A 22,537-nucleotide genomic window follows, 5' to 3' on the forward strand; every position below is an offset into this window, starting at 1 on the left:
TGTAGTAGGTATTTCAAGGAGAATGAAAGAAGGTTGGAACCTTGTAAACAATATTAAGTTTATTAATCCTTAAAATAAGTAAATGTACTTGTTTACCAGTATTTCCCCTGTGCAATTAGAATAACCCATTAATCCGTAAGTAAGCCTAATTGTTAATGCAATGCAATATTATTCAGCCACTTTGTGAGAGGCCACGGTTTTAGAATCACTTATACTATGACCACACTGTCCCGTCAATGTTTTGTAATCCCATGTGATTTGTTGGTCTCTATAGAGCGTCGCAGTCCCTCCCCCTTTCAGAACGTCGAGTGGCCCAGGAAATGAAATGCAATGCATTTCTCCCATAGGATTGTCTTTAAAGACGGTTACGCCGCGGACAAAGCCAACTTCGGATCGTGACAAATCATGACAATGAACACAATATTTTGGGCCGATCAAATCATTAGAAAGAAGAAAATAAAGGCAGGAGACAACACTATTTGTTTTGTTTTTCTTCTTATAAATTATTTGATCGGCCCCAGAACATTGTGTTCATTGTCATGATTTGTCACGGCTTTGTCCGCGGCGTAACCGTCTTTAAATAAATACTTAAAGAAAATCCTATGGGAGAAATGCATTGCATTTCATGTCCTGGGCCACTCGTCGTTCTGAAAGGGGGAGGGACTGCGACGCTCTATACTAGGGCTGCAACTAACGATTATTGTCTCCACCAGGCCGAAGGCATGTGGGGAGAGTATGTTTTGCACTCCGTCCGTCCGTCCGTCCGTCCGTCCGTGTGTGTGTCCGTGACAGGCTAATCTCGCCCACCGTTAACCCGGTCGATGCCAAATTTTGCACACACACTCCCTGGATGCCAACGATGAACCTCTGCCCCAAACTTTCCACAACGGCCTGTTATAGCGCCACCAAGAGGCCGCTTTGTGCAAAAACTTCACCGTTAACCCGGTCGATGCCAAATTTTGCACACACACTCCCTGGATGCCAACGATGAACCTCTGCCCCAAACTTTCCACAACGGCCTGTTATAGCGCCACCAAGAGGCCGCTTTGTGCAAAACAAGTTTTTGCACAGTACACCTACAGATTTTGTCCAAACATCACGCAAATTGGTACACAGTCTCTCTAGAGCCATTCAACGAAACGGGTCTTTCAGATTTATCACACTCCATCCTGATTGGTTAAGATTGGCTTCCAAAGTTCACAGGAGTGCTCAGTTTCAAACAAAATGCTGCAAATCATGAACACATCGCGTGATTTCCGTGAAATTGTGCACCCACATTCCCACTAGGCCGAGGACGAAATGCCACATGAACAATTTCAACTCAGCCTCAAGGTGGCGCTATAACTGGCCGAAAAGTGTTTTTACCTCTAACTGCACGGATCTGTGGATAACCTGGTGGAGACCTGTGCCCGGAAGGGCACTTTTTCTAGTTTTCATAATCGATTCATCTGCCGAATATTTTAACGATTAATCGGATTATGACACTTATTTAGCTATGATTAGGCTGCTATTCAAATAAAAGACAAACTAAATTTAAATTAATTAAAGCAACTCATGGTGTCTTTAGGCTTATTCTGCGTATACATTTGATTAAGGAATAGCTACACATGTGTCAGTCTAGAAGGAACAGTACTCTTCTGAACTCAATACATGGGTCATTTAAAAATAAATATTGTTCTTGTTCTTGATATTATAATCGTTATGTGTCATATTTTGCTTTGCAGTCGCTACTGTGCAACTATCATCAGATTGTAAGGGAAGAGAGATGGCTCACTTCTTTTACTTTACTTACACTTAACACTGGAAAAACTATGGTTAAGTGCATGGAAATCACCTATGATAAATTGCAAAAAGAATTGTGATTAGTTGCCGATTTGATTAATCGATTACTAAATTAGTTGACAACTAATTGAATAATCGATTCGATTATGATGAATCGATGAATCGTTGCGGCCCTACTCTATACTCCTGCCACCAACAACATGGCAGATGCATTTATTTTGTCTTGACTCAACTACTGCCATGTGCCGTTTGTTCTCAAGTTAGAATGTTTCTACAACCAGAAGGATTATGACCAGATCAACCCTACTGTATGTCTCCACCCTTTACTGGCCTCCAAATCAATACATGATTTTATTTACCACGATCATACCCAGAATCTCTCTCTCCATATCCGTCTCCGCAACTTGCAATAAGCCTGGTCTACAAGATACACGTGACTACACCCCATTGATACCTGTCAAAATACTACAAAAACGCCTATCAAGTCCACAATCACAACACCAGAGGGGGCTCCGAAAATCACCCAGATTTGCCACCACATTGTGGAATGCCCTACCAACAGCCATAAAGAAGTGTGAATCCCTACTCTCTCTCTCTCCATTTGTCTACCATTCATGTTTTTCGATGAATTGAGTACATGAGAGTGTAAACAAGACGAAAGGCTTTCTTGGGATTCATTCTTTTAGCAGACCTTGTATTATACTTCCCTGTGCTTGTCCATTCAAACTGTTAGTAAAGTATGCAATCAATCAATCGATCAATCAATCAATCAATCAATCAGATGGCATCTATAACAACCCCCAGAGTTAAAAAATAGATCAGTAGGCAATAAGAGTTTTGAAAAGTATTCCAAGGCGAGGTATGCTTGTATCCAGATTACCCAGGGGGCAAACCTTTTCCTTTTTTTTCTTTTTAGGAAACCTGCATTTGCCATAACATACAAAGTTGTCCGCCAGAAATAATATCTATGACCCAGTAGGATCACAACCTGGGATGTGAACCAGTGAACTTGGGGCCGTAGCCCAGTGGGCGATAACCCCAGTGGGCGACAACCCCAGTGGGCGACAGGTATCAGGGGTTGACACAAATGTATCAGAGAAACATGCCTGTCGGGCAAGTATAGGCCATGTGTCTACTTGGGCCAAAAGGTCATGCCTGTGCACTTGCCCAAAATGACAGGTGAAATTTGAATTGCCATTTATTTAAAGGTTTTATGACATTCATTTTCATTTATTTTTCTTTTTCTTTTTTCTTTTAGGTTTTATGACCTCAATTACACCCAAAAAACCTGAACTTTGAACATTCAGTGGATTTTCTGTGGTCTGAAGTTTTCTTTGGGGTTTTTTGGGCCTTTTGAGCTACAATGAAAACAGGCAACACAGTGAAACAGTGACATCTGCTGGCAAATCCCATTGACATATATGGGATTTGCAGTAAGTGATGTCACTTACTGCCGGCAAATCAGAGCACCTGTTTGAGCCAGAAAACCCCAGATCACAGAAAATCTACTGAATGTTAAAAGTTCATGTTTTTTGGGTGCAATTGAGATTAGAAAACCTAAAAAAAACAAGAACAATTCCAAAACCTTTTTTTTAATGTCACAATCCCTTTAACACTTATTCTTTACCTTCTACTTGCGAATTCAAGGGCTGCATGATATGGACAAAGTTTGATACCTCGATATGTATGCATGTTCCAATCCCTACTCAGACACACTTGCGGGACAACGTGAAAGTAGACTCCACCTGCCCAACCGTTTCATTTACCTGCCACGGGCAGTTATCGTCAAACGATTATACCTGGCTGCAGGTAGAATATTAGTTAGCCTATACAATACAGTACTTACTAGACTAAACCACTTGACTGACTGCCAACAACACCCCACAATATTTAGGAAAGTTTACTATAAACAAAATAAAATTACACGATTCACACCAGCGAGGTGGCCAGCCAGGCTAAGACCTATGTTAAAAGGACACACACCGTGTTCTACATAATAGAATTCATTTTACATCAGCCAGGTCACCACCACCGTCCGTCCAGCATGTTTGCCTTCTTACAATTCACCCTTTGTCAGCCTTCTGATTGGTCCCTGACTGACTAACCAGCAGGCTCTTTCTGCCTTGTTCCGCCCTGGTTCCACCTCGTTTTGCTAAAACATATTTTTTGGAAAAAAGAAAAAAGAAACTAACGATATGCCCAGTCACCATGCTGCACCTGTGATGTTCCTTTTTACTGACACCAAGTTTAAAATAAGTATTGAACGCACAGAATATCAATATGAAGCAACTGAAAAACATGTTATTTACTGTAAATGGTAGTGGATGTAGAGAGAGGATTTTTGTCCAACCACGAAACGGCAACCAGTGGTGCGAAGAGGGGCACAACCACGGCGGGACTTGACCAAGGGTGAACTGGCGCGCGTGTGTGTGCGTGTGTGACATTATGTTACCTGCCTTCTGGTAACCTCCGTCGCCAGCTTTCTGGAACTCTTCTGCCTTCCATCCATCCATCTTCAACCGCTTATCCGTAGTCGGGTCGCGGGGGCAACAGCTCCACCAGAGAGCTCCAGACATCCCTCTCCACAGCAACATTAGTGACTTCCTCCTGGGGGGATCCCGAGGCGTTCCAAGGCCAGTGAGTCGATGTAATCCCTCCATCTGCGCCTTGGTCTGCGCCGGGGGGTCTCCTCCCAGTGGGACGTGCATCGAGGACCTCCATAGGGAGACTAACCTATACAAATAGAGGGAATGCGCCTGCATAAAGTCAATGGCAAATCAAGTGAGTTTAACGTTGTTTAACGTTGTTTAACATTGTTTAATACAATCAGATAAGACTTTTCTGTGTGGATGTATGGGCTGTCAAGGCCAGAAAGTAGTTTTTTGCCACTCAGTGGGCGTTCCCGCATAACTTCCTGGTATGATGATGTCACGAGCATACCCTCTATAGATCAGTGGTTCATGTCAAGGACCCCCAAATTGAATTAGCTCGCGGACCCCCATTTGAAAAGATATGCCAGGGACCCCCAGAAGAGAAGATTGTTTACAGCTCAGAGATTCTCAACCCGTTTAATTTCAAGGACCCCCCCCCAGAGTTTGACATACATTAGTGGAATACCGGAGAACTCGCCGGTATACAAACCCGCCGCAGCGAAAAGTCAAGACAAGAGAAACGAGTTTCAATCTTCATCGTTATGCTAACAATAACATGCTGTCTTCAAGTTTTTACTTACTGCTTATGGCTGTCCATCGATTTCGATGATGACGTTGCTCCATGCGTGGGTTATTGAGGGGGGGTTGCGACGGTGCCATTGCATGTGGCTATGCAGGCCAACGCGCGAGCCGTATGGATTGCCATGTGTGGGGCAGATGAAATCCTCAGATGAGGGGAGGTCCCCTCTGCACTGCACGCCGGTGTCGCTGTACGCGCTTCTGTTTTCTCCTCTCCGTGGTCGGCTCCTGGGAGGCGCGCGATGCCCTCGTGGCTGACGGTGCGCCAGGTCTTCCAGTGCAGAGGGTTGGATAGCACAGCGCTTCAGGAGGGTCTTCATGGTCCTTGTAGCGTTTCCGCTGTCCCCTGTCAAACCCACAGAGGTTATAGTTCATTTCCAAAGTGACCTATTAGATTAGTCTATGACCCCCATTTAACCCATTCTGACCTGAGATCAGATTCATACGAGGTTTCCACTGGACACACACTGGGTCTGATTAACCCATTCTGACCTGAGATCAGATTCTAAAAATGTCAGTCGTTCTTCGATAAAAAAAAAAAGCAGACCTACAAGCTCGTATCGCGCCACTCGGTGGCGCGATATGAGCTTGTAGATCTGCTATTTTTCAATAGCTAAAGCATAACATGATGCCAACACCAAAATGGGTTCCCGTTCAGAATGGGTTTTAATGGCATTTCTATCTCTGGGACCACCAATTTATAATTGTAAAATCAATGTTAATTTAACTCTGAGAGTGTACAAATGGAACCACGTTAGGGTCCATTTGTAGCCTACACTCTCAGCTGATAAGAGTTACAGAGTGAGACCCATAAGGGTCCATTTTGTTGCAAACTATCATTTAGCTGGGGACCCCCCTGGAACTCCCTCAAGGACCCCTGGGGGTCCCCAGACGTCACTAGGGGGAACCACTGCTATAGATAAATAAAACAAGACTACAACTGTGTATACGAGTCATTTTTCCCCGAACCTTGATGTCATTGTTGTATTGTTTTACTGTATGTCATTGTATTGTTTTTCTGTACACTTGTCCTGTTTTTGTTTTGTTGTTATTTTGTCTTTGTTGTTTGTGCTGTCTTTTTCACCTCAACTGTCTGTATATTTCTTCTCAATAAAAAAAATGAATAAAATAAAATCATACAAAACAAGTTAAGATATATTTGACATACAGGTGTATCTAAGGGTCCACCATGTTCAATTCATCAAAACATTTAGAGAAGTACAAATAGACACTTCTATATAGTTCTATATAGTTAAAGAACAGAACAGGAATTCATCATGAAAGAAGCAAAAAGGGAAAAGAAACATATACAGTCATTAGCCTACTTAATAATGACAATTCCTTTCCATCACCATTTAAATAAAAATGCCTTGTCTTTGCGCCACTGGCAGTCCTTCACATGTTAAGAAAAATGCACATCTTTCGTGAGGCTTTCTTCCTTTCCTTCTTTCCCCCCTCACTGTATATGTTTCTTTTCCCTTTTTACCTCCTTTATGATGAATTCCTGTTCTGTTCTTTGACTAGAAGTATATATTTGTACGTCTCTAAATGTTTTGTAGCCCCTCTCGGGACCCTACATAAAGCTTTTCTGAAATTTTGATGAGTTTTATGTTGGGTCCCTGGTCAGAACTATATTTTCGTATGGAAATTCCAGAACGCGGAAGTAATCATTCTCTCTAAAATAGAAGCTGCGCCATGTGACGGCATTTTTTTGCCTTTGTTATTCTGAATTCGGTAACTTTAAGTACCTATACATCCCGCTGCGAATATCTCCTGTGGCGCGGAAGCCGTTAAGTATTTTTAATCTTTGTTTGACCGATTTGGTCGCTTTATTTCTTCTTGTTTGTTTACCGTTTATTGTACCGCCTCCCGGTGTGCGGTTGGCTTGTGCGGCTACGTCCCTGCCTCTGATCTGCTGTGTCATAGCTATAGCGCCACTAGCTAGCCAGATAGGCGGTACAATGAGGTGTCAATAAACAAGGAAGGAAGAGAAGAATCCAAGCTTCCAAATCGGGCAAACATATATTAAAAATACTTAACGGCTTCCGCGCCACAGGAGATATTCGCAGCGGGATGTATGGGTACTTATACTTTACATATTCAGAAAGCCTCACACTGAAATATGTCGTCACCGAGCGCGGAGAGGCGCTAAACATGTTGTTTATGTTTAAGAATGGGTGCGTACCAGGTGGCATGGTAGTAGTGCAACAGGACCCAATGCTATCTGGGTCGTCAAAATGTCAGAAACTTCAGTAGCATTTGGGTTCTGCTTGGAGGGCTAAATGTTTCGATGAATTGAACAAGGTGGACCCTCTTGTAAACAAGTGTAATGCTTAATTGGGTCGTCCACTCACAGTTATCAGTCTTTGTATTGAGTTTGTGCTTGAAATGTACTGTAATTCTGCAAACTGTTAATACATAATTTCAATCAATCAATGGCAGTACTCGCTGCAGTTAATTCCTACCTGTTCCTGAGAATGTAGGCGGCAGGCCTACAAGCAAGCTGGCGTGTGCCCTTGCCCTGATGCCCCAAACATTAGAGAGGCCTACGGGGTGCTTGTTCAATGAATTAGTTCGTAGTTTTCAATAAAGAAGTGTTTTAATCCCGTTTGTGACCAAACGCCATCCCCGCGCATCCCCCCCTCGTTTTCTTCCTGTTTACGTTGAGCGTAATTCCGGTTTAAGCCGGACGCGCTCCCTCACTACCGCCATCTATGGCCATTGGGAACTCTCTCTCTTTGACATTTTGGGAACTTCCGACAGATCGGCCACACACGGGATTAAAACACTTCTTTATTGACAACCACGGACTAATACATTGCACAAGCACCCCGTAGGCCTCCCTAACACCTGGGGCATCAGGGCAAGCACCTTATATTTTACATTTGTATATGTTTCGGAGCCCTGACGACGTCTCAGCTGGTGCCCGTCTGTCGGAAGTCAGGGAAATTAAGCCAAAATGTAGACAAATACATCTACGTCGTCGAGAGAGTATTTATAATTACATCACACAGACACCACCGTATCGCACCAAGTGGACAGTTATTACTGTAACCGGAATTTAACTCAAATAAAATACCCCTTCTCTGCCAGAATTATATTTTGGGCACCATATAGTCTACCATGTCTATGTTTGGCACGCGTACTTCTTTACGACAGCTTTGCGACGCTTTCCGGCAGTCGCATTTAGACACGAGAGTCGAGAGGTAAACAACATGACTGAGGTCAGTTAGTTAATGTGACAGACAGTTAATAACTGACAACACAAAGAAGTTATGACAGTAGATTTGAACAGGGACGTCAACGGTACATAAACATGGTGAGTGTCCGTACACCTCCGAACATGAGTTGAGTGCAAAAAGAAGCATGTCAAGTTGTGATTGTTTAGCAAGTGTTATAGCTTCAAGTGTAATATCCATAACCGTGCCTCTTTACGGTCAGACATTATGATTGAAGTTGCTATCAATCATCACGGTGCAGACAGAAACATATTATTGTGTCAGTTGATCCGTTGTGGCGATGATGTTTTACATTGACTGCCAACGAATTGTAAAGTTAACAACATGCTAATGTTGGCTAATCGAATGTGCAGTAAAGTTGATCTTATGAGAGTTGAACTTGTTTCATAAGAAATCAACCATTGCATGAGGAGGACTGACTGACTGACTGACTGCAGTCACTATGGTGTGTGTTTTAACCCATTCTGACCTGAGATCAGATTCATACGAGGTTTCCACTGGACACACACTGGTCTGATTAACCCATTCTGACCTGAGATCAGATTCTAAAAAATGTCAGTCGCTCTTCGATTTTTCAAAAATAGTAGACCTACAAGCGCTATGAGCTTGTAGATCTGCTATTTTTCAATAGCTAAAGCATAACATGATGCTAACACCAAAAGGGGTTCCCGTTCAGATTAATAAACTGACCTCTGTCATCCACACACAGGCCAGTACTGCGATTGCTGCGGGACTGGCGCTGGCAGCAGTAGGATTTGCAGGTAAATGGGGCAATTGATTGATTGATTGATTGAAATAATATGTATTAACCGTTTGCAGAATTACAGTACATTTCAAGCACAAACTCAATACAAAGACTGATAACTGTGAGTGGACGACCCAATTAAGCATTACACTATAGCCGCAATTTGCGGCTAGCATTACACTTGTTTACAAGAGGGTCCACCTTGTTCAATTCATCAAAGAAGAGGGTAGATCATTTAAAGCAGTGGTTTTCAAGTGGTCTGGGTGGGGACTGGGGACCACCAGTGGTCCTTGAGGGGTTCCAGGTGGTCCACAGCTAAATGATGAGAGAGTTGGTAACCATGAAATGGTGATGGTCCCTTATTAGATCTTCAACTTTTGAGAGCGTAAAATGTAAGCTGTAAAATTCTAAGCTCTTAAGAGTAAAATTATTGTTAAACAGCTGCATTACTTAATTTACAACTTGATGTCTACACAATGGAATGTAGAAGAATGGAACATTAATTGTGATTGATGCGTGAATGTTTTGTCTCTGAGAGGCTGAATCTCGATCAAATGGTGGTCCGTGGCTCAAATGCTGAATTAAATAATGGACCTATGAAAACGGTTGAAAACCACTGATTTTAAAGCTACAATTCGTAACTTTCATGTCCTGTTGCCTGAGAAATATTACGCTTCTTCAGAATCAGACAGTACTATAATAGCCAGTACGTGACTGCGTGTGTCCAACATATGGAATAGAATATATCCCAATGGATCTTGTTTGTATATTTCTTTGTTCCAAGAGCACCGTATTTCCTACTGTGAGAAGGCATTCATTAAGGTGTTTACCGTGGCTTTGTATTTCTGTTGTCTTCCAGGCCGCTATGCAATGAAGGGTATGAAACACATGGAGCCACAGATGAAACAAGCCATGCAGAACTTTCCCAATTCGGTACGGATGGAGTTGCACGCGCAACAAAATAATAATCACAAGTTTGTTTTCATCATGGAAATGTTCTGACCCTGATTGGCTGCACACACGCATCACGAACATTTCCGCCTATAAAGACATGCCCAAAATGGGGACGCAAAGTTGGCAGTGTTGTTTTTGGCAGCAATTTTTTATTTTAGTTTCAGCCATAGTCTTTTGAATACTTTCCTTTTAGTTTTAGTCACCAGGAATGTCTTAGTGTTAGTCTAGTTTTAGTCGACTAAATATCAAGATTTTAGTCGACTAAATCTACGGCTGATTTAGTCAACTAAAATGTATTTTGTCGGGGCTTGATGCCGTTGCAATGACAGATTTTACACTTGCGTGTTAGTGTAAAATGACTTATACTGGATCTCTTGTCCACTATAGTCCCTTCCTAACATTTTAGTCTAGTTTTAATTTGTTGATGAAATTGTCAATATATTTAGTCTTAGTTTTAGTCACCATAGCTTAGTTTTAATTTAGTTTTCCTCAGTGGAAAAAAAGGTAGTCGAAATTGTTTCGTCTTAGTTTTAGTCGTCGAAAACAACACTGGTTAACGGCAGCTTCTTCGACATGCCGGTAATATCGCATGATCTCTGTAAAAGTTGCCTACTGATTTCAAGAACCATGACCAAGTAGTATTGTATATTAACCCATTCTGACCGGGCACCCATTTTGGTGTTGGCATCATGTTATGCTTTAGCTATTGAAAAATAGCAGATCTACAAGCTCATATCGCGCCACCGAGTGGCGCGATACGAGCTTGTAGGTCTGCTATTTTTGAAAAATCGAAGAACGACTGACATTTTTAGAATCTGATCTCAGGTCAGAATGGGTTCGTCAGACCAGCGTGTGTCCAGTGGAAACCTCGTATGAATCTGATCTCAGGTCAGTTAATATTATAAGTGTGAAGAATACAGGGCCCAGTTTGACCTTTGGTTGTTGCTCCTTGCTACAGGCGTTTGGAGCAGGATATTATAAAGGTGGATTTGAACCCAAGATGTCCAAGAGAGAAGCTGCACTGGTTTTAGGTGTCAGGTGTGTATCTGAAGCTTACCCATTTACAACTCACTGGGACCCCTTTTCCACCAGTTGGTTCCCAGTGGGAACCGGTTCAGTTCTTTTTGGTTTTTAGTCCATGAGCCAGAGCTCCAAAATTTGTGGGCAAGCTATACCCTATATTCAATTGTTTATAGGATCATTACAAGTAAATGAATACATGATAACCCTTCCACAGTAGTACCTTTTTCATATTTTTGATTATTTTGCATATTTTCCTACATAATGCCTCATTTGCATATTTAAAAATGTAAAATTTGTAATACAACAAATCATTGTCTTCGTGTAAGTACTCAATTGGGGAAGTTTAATGGTGATAACAATCTAATATAGGTATGGTTTTGCCCACTCAATTTTGGAGCTCTGGCTCATGGACTAAAAACCAAAAAGAACTGAACCGGTTCCCACTGGGAACCAACCGGTGGAAAAGGGGCCTGATAGATAAGCAGAATATGTTGCATTTCACGTAGTTTTTAGACTACTATCTGTAGAACATGGTTAGAGTTGATCTACTCAACAATATTTTATCGATATCTGGATCAACTCTTTGGGCCGGACAAGAGATGCATTTTCTGAAAAACCCATGTTTCTGTGTCAGTTGTGCTCAACCTTTTTCATGTCAAGGACCCCCAGAAATATCACTATTGGGCCACGGACCCCCCCCCCCCCCCCCCATCTCAAAATATGTAGTTCCAGCCAGGGACCCCCCCAGAAGGGGTCTGAAATATATATTCAAAGATTTGCACCACATTTTCACGACTTAAAAGAAAATAGCAGACCTACACACTTGTAGGTACGCTTGTAGATCTGGTATTTTTCAATAGCTAAAGTATAACGTAAAGCTTAAAACACCAAAATGGGTTAAGTATATTTTTCTCACTCAAACACAACATTGCTCGCCTCCCCCTGGCCAGCCGGGGCGCCTGATGGAGGGGAAAGGAACTGGTTGGAATAACGTGTTCCTTCCACGCGCTATACGTCCAACCAGGGAAACTCCCCCCTGTCAGGTGTAAAGGAGCAACTTGGACACTCAGGCATGAAGGAAGCATGAGTTCAAGTCCGTTGCTCTCCCCTTGTCCCCCATATATGGGGACTAGGTTGGTGGAGGGTTTGTAGAGCCCAGGATCACATTAGATGATTGACACAGGGGTGAAAAATGGGTTACAACATCGTGGGATAAAAAATGTAAAAAGAAAAAACACAACATTGCTCCATTCCATCTTTCCTTGCACGCTTCACTAGTCTCAGCGTACCATTAAAAACTAATATTCTATACACTATGATATAATATTTACTGTATTTTCCTTCTGTTCTCCAGTCCCACAGCCAACAAGAATAAAATAAGAGATGCCCACAGAAAACTGATGATCCTCAACCACCCTGATAGAGGTAAACAGAACCCTGCTATTCAGGAAAATACTATTCTGAAACCATAACATTATGTAATACGGTATATATATATATTCTTTTTTTGTATATATTTTTTTAAAGTGAAATTAACCACCCTACAACCATACTGTATATGATAAGCTCTTGTTATATCTCACTAGAGGACCTGTCAGTCAGAATATTAACCCATTTTGACCTGAGATCAGATTTAAAAAAATGTAGAGTTCAAATTATACGTACCTTCAGTCAGTCTTTATTCAGGCTGGCAGTCAATTTACAATTTAGGCATTTAGCAGACGCTCTTAATCCAGAGCGACTTACATTAAACAAGAACAAAAAAGCATGGGAATACATCACATAAAAGCATTTATCATGAAACATGCGTAAGCTAAGAAAGTAACAGTTAGTCAGTTTAGAGAGCATTATTTATGAAATTAAAGGTGTGTGACTGTGACTGTCCGTGTGTCTGTCCCAGGTGGATCTCCTTACCTAGCAGCGAAGATAAATGAAGCCAAGGATTTTATGGATGTCCAGAATAAGACCTAGAAGACATTATTCTGTCATACTGTTGTTGATATTGATGTTATTCTGCTGATTCTTTGATTGTGCCCAAAATAAATTATCTATTGATTTCTCACTTGTCTAGTGGCTGTGTTCATTGAATGTACTGTATATCATTGATTATCCTACAGATTTTCCCATTGATCCAAACAGTTAACAATAACAGTATGAGTTTTTCTCTGTGCTAAATCCAAACAATACTATTAATGCCAGCTGTTCTTTGCAAATGCATACATAGTACATACAACACATAATAAAATCAGACCCATCTGAACTGAGTGGTGCTGTAGTACTGGCCTGTGTGTGTTAGGCTGTGAAACAGTGACACTTGGTGGTCAACAAATGCTATTTCCGTACTCTGACGGATGGACAGACACAGCCAGGGACACATTGCTGTCTATCCCCCTTTTTTTTTAAACTATCATTACACAGAGGTGGTGGTATTTGCATGACTAAGATTTGAGTGGTGCTAGCCACTCCTAGGCCCTTTTTGAAACTAGCTCCTTGCCACTCGCCCTACACACTTTGGTGGCACTGGATGGGAGGGGAATCCTGGTGCCGTCTCTCTCCATTATCTATACTCAAACCGAGTGGAAGTGTGTAGGGCGAGTGGCAAGGACCTAGTTTCAAAAAGGGCCTAGGAGTGGCTAGCACCACTCAAATCTTAGTCATGCAAATACCACCACCTCTGTGAAAGTATTCAGAGATTCTCAAACCATGGGTCGATACCACAAGTTGAGCCACAGGAAGAAGGTTAACCCATTCTGACCTGAGATCGGATTCATATTTCATACGAGGTTTCCACTGGACACACACTGGTCTGATTATCCCCATTCTGACCTGAGATCAGATTCTAAAAATGTCAGTCGTTCTTCGATTTTTCAAAAATAGCAGACCTACAAGCTCGTAGCGCGCCACTCGGTGGCGCGCTATGAGCTTGTAGATCTGCTATTTTTCAATAGCTAAAGCATAACATGATGCCAACACCAAAATGGGTTCCTGTTCAGAATGGGTGAAGGTGGGGGTCACGTGTGAGAGGTCACCAAGACTTTTCCCCCAATAAAGAAGTTCATAATCAATGTCGGGGCACAGAGCTGAAGAGAAGATGCCTGGGGAGATGCTACGAGCTTCGAGTAGTTAAAAAAAAAGTGGTTCCCACCGTCAAAGTTCTGCCTGCGGTGGTTGAGTGAGTCATCACAGAAATGGGTTAAACGGATTACACAGGAGATTTGGCACGTGAACCCAGGAGGCATCGTCTCAATTTATAACAAATCTTCTGCATCTGTCGCTCCTTTGATTCTGAAGTCTGGCTATGTTAACTACTGGTCGTTCTTATGAGTTAAGTGCTTATTTTTATACAGTACAGTGTCATAGTTGCACTGTATCATATCTACGGCAGATATATTGTTTTCATTCAAAAAATATCAAGGCACAGACAAAGGGTTTGGGTTTTAGATCTAGATGGAAGATCATATTTATTTAAGAACTACCTGCATACAAAACATATTGCACATCAACCAACCAGAATGATCCTTTTAAAAAAACAGACAAACATACTGTAGTCGACCCAAACAGAAACACTTGGGGAGATACAACTCTCAGTAGTCCAAATTGTCACCTGCCTCAGAAAATGACTTAACGAACGCCAGTTTTAGTGTCGGAAAAGGATAAAACAGCTTCTTTTTGTTTTAAATACTGTACATTCTTTTTTTTTTTTATTATTACTTTTTTTTTTTTTTTACTTTTTCTTTTTTTAAATAAATAAACCAAATAAATCTCCTTCCTCAGTGAAACAGTCATGACCGTCTCCAGCCAGCCAGTCTGTGGAAGAACCATGAAAATGACATTGTGACCTGGGCTCAATTTCCCACAAGCATCTCGACAGTAGGTGCTGAAAATAACCGATCTACAAGCCCACAACGCGCTCGCTGTGAGCTTGTAGATAGGCTATTTTTAGGCACGCGGCGTCCGTCCCCCCCCCCCCCCCCCCAGAATAGGGTCACATGGTTAACCTTTCGATAGTCTATTCTGGGGGTTCTCAACCTGTGGGTTGCGACCCCTCTGGGGGTGCCCAAATTTCCGCAAGACATGGCCAAAGTATTTTTGGGAAAGTCCCCAGCCCATAAAGGTTGAGAACAACTGGTCTAGTTTTAGCAAGAGGCAGATTAGAGGGAGATGAAGGAGTCCCCTCTGTTAACACAAATGTCTTTCTCCATTTTTAAGAATGGTTCGTGGGGAAATGTGACAGCAGACGGCACTCCTCATTATCAAACAGACCCACTGCGTAGCACCAAGATGCTTTGGAGAAACCCAGCTGTGATGGCTACACTGAAACAGCAATAGGCCACCTTTCCAGACTCAACTACAATTAATAAAGGAAAAGTTACAATTCAGTGCAAAGAAAAAACAACTCTTATATCGTTTGATTCTTTTCCAGACACACTGTAATAACATTGCCTCTTATGACAGAAGTGGTTGCATATTGAAAAAAACAAAAAAACCAACAAGTCAACAGAAAGCAGCTAACGACACTCCTCAACAGATAAGATAAAAGGATAACTGGACTCGTCTTTTTCCATGGATAGAACAGAGACCTGAATGCAGAAAAGAATATGCCACTGAAATAGTTCCATATGCATTAAACGTTTACTTCAGCCTAGAATAGTTCCCATTTTGGGGACAACTGAACAGTTCCAGGCAGGCGAGGCCAATCAAAATATAACGCAAAGTAAAATGAACGGATTTCAGGTGCTTTGGGGGGAGCCAGGCAGCGACACGTTGAATCTACTCTCAAGGCACAACAGCTGATCACATGTATGGTTAAAACATACTTGGACTGAGTTCCAGCAAACCTACACTGTGGTACCTTTTCATGCAAAAAAATGTAGAATTTTATAAACATTTGATGCACAAAAACATCGTATTCTGTGAAAGAAAAGGAAAAGCATTTGGAAAACGTCTCACTGAGTCCACCTGGGTAGAAGATATAAAGTATTCAACACTAAAACCACACCATAATATTCTTCAAGTATGTGAAAAAGAGCTACTGCATTTAAATACCACAGTCTGGGTTTGAGTGGAATCTCTCTGTCTTTTAAAGTCTTATTCAGTCCGGCCGCTCCACGGAGAAGGGACTGAAAAGCGATATCTGCACCTCTGTGTGTTTTTTTTGACTATCTTTGGCAAGCTCAAACAAGAAGAACTATCGTTAAAAACGGTAGCAAAATGAATGTAGTTGGACAGAACCTGTTTGGGGGGGGGGGGGGGGGGGGGGGGGGGGCAAAGTGGCAGACCTCAGCAAAAAAACCTACAGGTCTCAAATATCTGAAAAGAAAAAGAAAAGAGGAGAGCTTGTGTTATTTTTACTCTCAGATTCTAAATCGCCGATGCCGTCCAAGAAATGGGAAGAACGCAACAAAGTTTTGAATACCTTTTTCCTTTTCTTTTCTTTCTTGTTGTGGAGGTCTGGATCAGGAGAGTCCATTGACCACAGCCTGGTGGGTTGAATCCCCCTCATAAGAGGCTTTGTCAGGCTTCTCGGCGGAAGCCCTGGGAGCTCTGGCCGCTTTGCCGTTCTCCTCGCCGTTATCCTTGTTGCTGTTGCCGTTGGTAGAGCCGTGTTCTGCAATGGCGTCCTCCTGACCCTAAGACGAGTGACAGATAAAACTGGTTAGACTTATATTACGGTCCCAACGTACATTTTAGTGCACTTGTGTTTTTTTTTACTTAAATGGTTACATCTTAGGGTTGCCCAGTCAAGATTGCCTCGTTCATATATAAAACGGATCAGAAAAATATTACTTTGGCTTATTATAGTTTAACCCATTTTGACCTGAGATCAGATACTAAAAATGTCTGTTTGAAAATGACAGTTTTCTGAACAAGTTTCTATGTCAGTCGATTTTTCAAAAACAGCAGACCTACGAGCTCGTAGCGCGCCACTCGGTGGCGCGCTATGAGCTTGTAGATCTGCTATTTTTCAATAGATAAAGCATAACATGATGCTTTACATTACCTTGTTCTTCTTTGGGTCCTTGGCAGGCTTCTGTCGGCTCTGAGACTCCGCCCTGGATATGTAGTCGGCCACCGTCACCGTCACTGACACAATAGAGACGCCGATTAGTCAAGATATTCCTCTCTCTGACTAGGGGCTGGGACTCATGCTGAGTCATAGGGGAACTTCAATTCCCCCCATGACTAATGGAATTGTTTTTACTAAAACAGCAATTAGCCCTTCGCCAAGTCCCTCCCCAACCCGTCCTTGTCCAATAGGCACGTTCGCAGCGAAGAGACAGGTCAAGCTGTCCTTAACCCATTGAGATGCATGTTAAATGACAGGATTTCTCCATATAAATAATGGATCATTGCAGAAGCAAAACCTTCAAAATGTATCTTCTGAATCTACTCTAGTCAACCAGGCCTGCAGTAGAGGCTATGCACTGATCACTAGTATTATTGGTAACTTTCCCCGACGTTAAGCCGTGTATATGTTCCAACAACACAGCCATGCAAAATAACATTGACAGCTATGAGGTTGAGAGCTTGATCTGCATAGCAACAGTAATTGCTAAACCATTTGGATTTGGCATTGGACGCTTTTTGGGGTGGGATTTAGCGAAGGGCTAATTCTTAAAGCATTTTCATTTTAGGTTCGTCTTCTAACCCCCAGGAAAATGTCAGTGTGTTTCTGTCACATTTCTGGAACCAAGACATTTGACAGAAGGTTACCTGTATGAGTCACTCACTCATACAGGTACAAGCAGTGACATGTTGGCGTGACTTAGTACACTTGCATATGCATTTGCATATATAAATGATCACCACAGTAGTGCTAGTAGCAGCTGCAGGCCTTGTTTATCTTTAAAAAAGTGGGGAAATAATATGAACCCATTTAGACCTGACGTCGGAAAAAAAGTCTTCTGAAAGAAAATATTATATTCAAAGATTTGTGCCACATTTTCACGATTTTTCAAAAATAGCAGACCTACAAAGCTACGAGCTTGTAGATCTGCTATTTCTCAATAGCTAAAGTATAACATAATGCTTAGTTAAAAACACCAAAATGTGTTCCCGTTCAGAATGGGTTAAAGTACCACAAGTTATAATCAACTCACACGGTGCAATGCAACACAATAAGTGCATTTTTTTTATAACAAATAGTATACTGTATCTTGTGCAGTGCAGGGGGCGTTAGTGAATAAGTAGATTTCCACATGCCTTATAAAATAAGCTGCAGATGCATCAATAATACACCGTACAGTAGCCTTGAATAAGGGTGAAAATGTCATGACACTCTCTCAGTGGTGCATTATGGAAGAGCCACATCCGTCTCCTATAGCTCATAATCAGTTGGCTTAACCCATTCTGACCTGAGATCAGATTCATACGAGGTTTTACACCGGACACACACTGGTCTGATGAACCCATTCTGACCTGAGATCAGATTAAAAAAATGTCAGTCGTTCTTCGATTTTTTTCAAAAATAGCAGACCTACAAGCTCGTATCGCGCCACTCGGTGGCGCGATATGAGCTTGTAGATCTGCTATTTTTAAATAGCTAAAGCACGACATGATGCTAACACCAAAATGGGTGCCCGTTCAGAATGGGTTAATCAGCTGACTCAAGCGACAATTTCATCTAACAGCAACCCAACGCGTAAACATTATAACCACTTGAACCCCAGCATCCATATGCTGAGAAACAGTAAAGAGCTAACTCAGGTACCAGTTTACTAAGTCTAGAGGGTTTAACGATGAATATCAATGTGAAAACATTCAGTGTGTTGTTGTGGTCGGAAAAAACACCAGAACTGGGGGTCCACAACCCGTTGGGCACAAGCAGTTAGTAAGTGTGACCACCACGCACCCCCACACACACACACACACACACAGCCAGTCGTTAAGACTCGTTACCACAGTTACCTGGCTGTCTCTCTTCTGGCATGCGCTCGCCGCCAACGCCACCGCCTCGGCGGCGCCGGCTACGGTTACGGCGCTGAGGTTTAACCTCGCCATCATCTAGGAACCAGGGTGGAGGAGGGGTCAGGAAAGGAACCAGGGTGGAGGAGGGGTCAGGAAAGGAACCAGGGTGGAGGAGGAACAAAAAAAAAAGGAGGGAGGGGGTGGCATACCAGATGCACATCTTCAGGAGGAGCTTACCCACTTTCGTTTCCGGTCTCATAACGGAGAGGAAAGCACTGCGGATGGCTGAACACTACAATCTTTACTTTGGTATTTAGCCATCTTCTTTTTTTTATTTTTATGATATTTTGGGGGCATTTTCAGGCCTTTATTGGCAGCGACAGTGGAGAGAGAGACAGGTGAAGACGGAGAGAGTATTTAGCAAAATGGTCCATCCGACCGGGAATCGAATTGGGAGACACATGGGTCAAAGCATTGTGCCCATGTGGTATAGAGGGGTATGCGCGTGAAATCATCACCAAACCCGGAAGTTATGCAGGAATGCCTACAGAGTGGCAAAAAAACTACTTTCTGGCCTCGACAACCCCATACATCCAAACAGAAAAGTCCTATTGCATTAACCCATTCTGACCTGAGATCAGATTCATACGAGGTTTCCACTGGGACACACACTGGTCTGATGAACCCATTCTGACCTGAGATCAGATATGAGCTTGTAGATCTGCTATTTTTCAATAGCTAAAGCATAACATGATGCCAACACCAAAATGGGTGCCCGGTCAGAATGGGTTAAACAACGTTAAACAATGTTAAAGGACAACTTTAGTTTTTTTCAACCAATGTTCATGTTTTAGGTTGTTATTAGAGAAACTAAAAGATGAGTGTTCTTTTTTTTTTCATTTGCTGCTTTCTTTCGTTTTAGGGATTTTAGCTGTTTTTGACAGGGGGGCGGGGGCATTCGAGCATGGGGCTAAATATGTATTATTTTTTTTACAACATTTTATATCGATTTATTTTTTAATTATTTACTATAGTCCTAATGAACCCCTGGAAATTTCATCTGGCCACAAAACATCACGAGATCTACTGAATGTGTCAAACTGACATATTGAGCCTATGACACACAGTGTGGCTTCCCCCCACTAGGCTACCTTCACATTCAGTAGATCCTGTGATTTATTTGTGGCCAGATGTAATTTCCTGGGGTTTATTAGGGCTATAGTAAATAATAAAAAAATAAATCTCCATAATATTTTGTAAAAAAATACATATTTAGCACCATGCTCGAATGCCCCCCGCCCCCCTGTACAAAACAGCTAAAATCCCTAAAACGAAAGAAAGCAGCAAATGGGAAAAAAATAACACTCATCTTTTACTTTCTCTAATAACAACCTACAACATGAACCTTGGTTGAAAAAAACTAAAGTTGTCCTTTAAACTCACTTTGCATGTTGCTTTGCCACTCGATGTGCCATTCACTTTAAGCATGCGCATACGCTCTATATGCCCCAAAAACTCAGCTATCGGGATGCCTGGACAATTCCTTTTGGAACTACTTCATACGTTTTTAAAACTTTTTTTTTTTTTTACACGTGGGTGGTGCTGCCCTCTTGGCCAGGTTGCACTGTCAGAAGCCTTTAATCTTCATGAATTGTCAGCGTTTAAATCAACATGGACATTAACATAAGGACATAAAGAGACTTCTTCCCCTCACCTATTCCATTCTCGCTGGCGGCGTTGTCCGATTCGCTCATGCCGTCTATGAGCGTGGCGTCCTCGTCCGTCCTGCGCCGCCGGGAGCGGCGGCGGCGGTTGGCCATCAGGTTGGAGTCGCTGGCGTCCGTGTCGGCGGTCTGGTCGGTCTCCGTGTTGGTCTCCGCGGCTCCGTAACCGTGGTTACCCTCGGGGTCACGAGTACCGGCTGGGGGAGGAAACGCACAATTCAAATAAGAGTCACCGTCGGACTCGACATGTTTACAAGTAAGACGCGCAAACGCGGGAAGCGAACGCAGCTCGTAAATGGCAGTTTACTTAAATAAGTTAAGTTTTTTTTTGTTTTTTTAAGATTTTATTTTTAATTTAAGTTTTTTGAAGTTAAGTGTTTTTAAAGGTTTTTTTAAGTTAAGTTTTTTTCATTTTAAGTTAAGTTTTTGTGTTTAAGATTTTATTTTGAAGTTAAGTTTTTTGAAGTTAAGTGTTTTTAAAGTTTTTTTTAAGTTAAGTTTTTTCTTTTTCATTTTAAGTTAAGTTTTTGTTAAGTTAAGGTGTGTGCGTGCGTGTGTTTTGTGTGATGCAGCTGCGCCCTCTGGTGGCGGGCAGGTGGTGTCACAGCGGGACAGACAGACAGACAGACAGACAGACACAGACAGACACACAGACAGACAGACATGATCTGCAGGGTCTCATAGTTAGTGCTCACTGAGTTCGCAATTACACAATTATTACATAATCGTCTAATTGCAATTATTTGCACAATGGTCATAATTGGCTAAATAGCAGATCTACAAGCAAGCTTACGACGCCTCATTTTGTGACGTTGTAAGCTTGTAGATCAGCTATTTCCTCTATTTTTACTGGGTTATTTTTACGTATAAAAATCATTTCGTCAGTTATGGACTGTGCTTTTTTATTTATTTATTACCATGTCATAAAGATTATTCATACTCCAGGTTTAGGTGATGAGGTGACCTCGTCACTCCAGTTTTACCGAAACCTGGAGTACGAATAGTCCTTAAACACTAGCATTGTCTGAAGTAAAATGAGACAGAAGTAGCATGTGCTTAAATTCATATTTAGGAAATGTTTTCAGATGTCAAACATTTATGAGATGATGGAATGATGATGGTTATGGAAGGGGAACCTTCTGAAAGCTTCATGGGCTCAAAGATAATCAACTTCAAAATCTTAAAAAAACAAAACGGTCAAAATGACCTCAGACATGCTAGTGTTGAAGGCAATCTGAAATTGAATTTGTTTCATATCAAAGTTCCCAATGTTCAACCAACGCCAAAAACACAATTAAATCCTTAAAATCGCTTATTATTTGTGTGACAATGAATCATCAAGTTAACCCATTCACGTGCTTTAGCCATTTAAAAATAGCAGATCTACAAGCTCATATCGCGCCACCGAGTGGCGCGATACGAGCTTGTAGGTCTGCTATTTTTGAAAAATCGAAGACACTTTTAGAATCTGATCTCAGGTCAGAATGGGTTAATAATGAAACTGTCAGGATGTAATAGACATTTTTAGAATCTGATCTCAGGTCAGGGTTAAACGTGTAACTCTCTCCGTGTGCCCCAGAGCCGTTACCGTATCCTCCTCTCCCTCGTCCTCCTCGGCCCCGGCCGGGTCCCGGCCTCCTGCGACTGTCCCTCTGTGGGCGTGGTCCTCTCTCACGCTCCCTGTCATATTCAAAGATTTGGGCCACATTTTCACCATTTTTTCAATAGCTAAAGTATAACATAATGCTTAAAAACACCAAAACGGGTTCCCGCCCAGAATGGGATATAAAAGAATAAAAAAATAAAAAGCAAAAATGTTCATGATTTTAAAACAATGTGTTAATTTCATAAAGAAATCCAATAAATTGTAGTAGTGAAAATAGCCAATCTGCTCCTTTCAGCAGTTTGGGTCTCGGGCAAACGTATTTTTTC

The 22,537-nt window shown here is 41.9% G+C and overlaps 2 protein-coding genes across 4 annotated transcripts in view; one reads left to right on the plus strand and one right to left on the minus strand.

The window, feature by feature from the left end:
• Positions 1-8,197: 8,197 nt before the first annotated feature.
• dnajc19 (DnaJ (Hsp40) homolog, subfamily C, member 19) lies at positions 8,198-13,035 on the plus strand. Its single transcript, XM_083767030.1, has 6 exons — positions 8,198-8,331; positions 8,961-9,012; positions 9,856-9,929; positions 10,909-10,988; positions 12,328-12,398; positions 12,874-13,035. Exons 1-6 carry the CDS (start codon positions 8,329-8,331, stop codon positions 12,942-12,944), a joined length of 351 nt encoding a protein of 116 aa, XP_083623156.1. The 5' UTR covers positions 8,198-8,328; the 3' UTR covers positions 12,945-13,035.
• Positions 13,036-14,402: 1,367 nt separating this feature from the next.
• Positions 14,403-22,537, minus strand: part of fxr1 (FMR1 autosomal homolog 1) — a 33,022-nt gene continuing 24,887 nt past the window's right edge. The window contains exons 14-19 of one of the 3 annotated variants that reach the window (XM_083767638.1): positions 22,194-22,285; positions 20,596-20,802; positions 18,882-18,977; positions 16,975-17,057; positions 16,390-16,603; positions 14,403-16,283 (exon numbers count right to left, since the gene is read on the minus strand). In XM_083767638.1, coding sequence (XP_083623764.1) covers positions 16,430-16,603; positions 16,975-17,057; positions 18,882-18,977; positions 20,596-20,802; positions 22,194-22,285 — 652 coding nt within the window. In that variant the 3' untranslated portion in view covers positions 14,403-16,283; positions 16,390-16,429. Of the gene's footprint in view, positions 16,604-16,974; positions 17,058-18,881; positions 18,978-20,595; positions 20,803-22,193; positions 22,286-22,537 lie in introns of all 3 variants that reach the window. The other 2 variants (XM_083767640.1, XM_083767639.1) reach the window with 2 other exon arrangements.

Source organism: Protomyctophum parallelum, assembly GCF_964188405.1.
Source record: "Protomyctophum parallelum genome assembly, chromosome: 6".
In the NCBI taxonomy this organism is placed as follows: Eukaryota; Metazoa; Chordata; class Actinopteri; order Myctophiformes; family Myctophidae; genus Protomyctophum; species Protomyctophum parallelum.

What these genes read in the sequence shown, in the direction of transcription:
- dnajc19 (XM_083767030.1), top strand. An exon ending in TGCAGAACTTTCCCAATTCG is followed by an intron (nt 9,930 to 10,908) that starts GTACGGATGGAG and finishes TCCTTGCTACAG; the next exon opens with GCGTTTGGAGCAGGATATTA. An exon ending in GCACTGGTTTTAGGTGTCAG is followed by an intron (nt 10,989 to 12,327) that starts GTGTGTATCTGA and finishes TCTGTTCTCCAG; the next exon opens with TCCCACAGCCAACAAGAATA.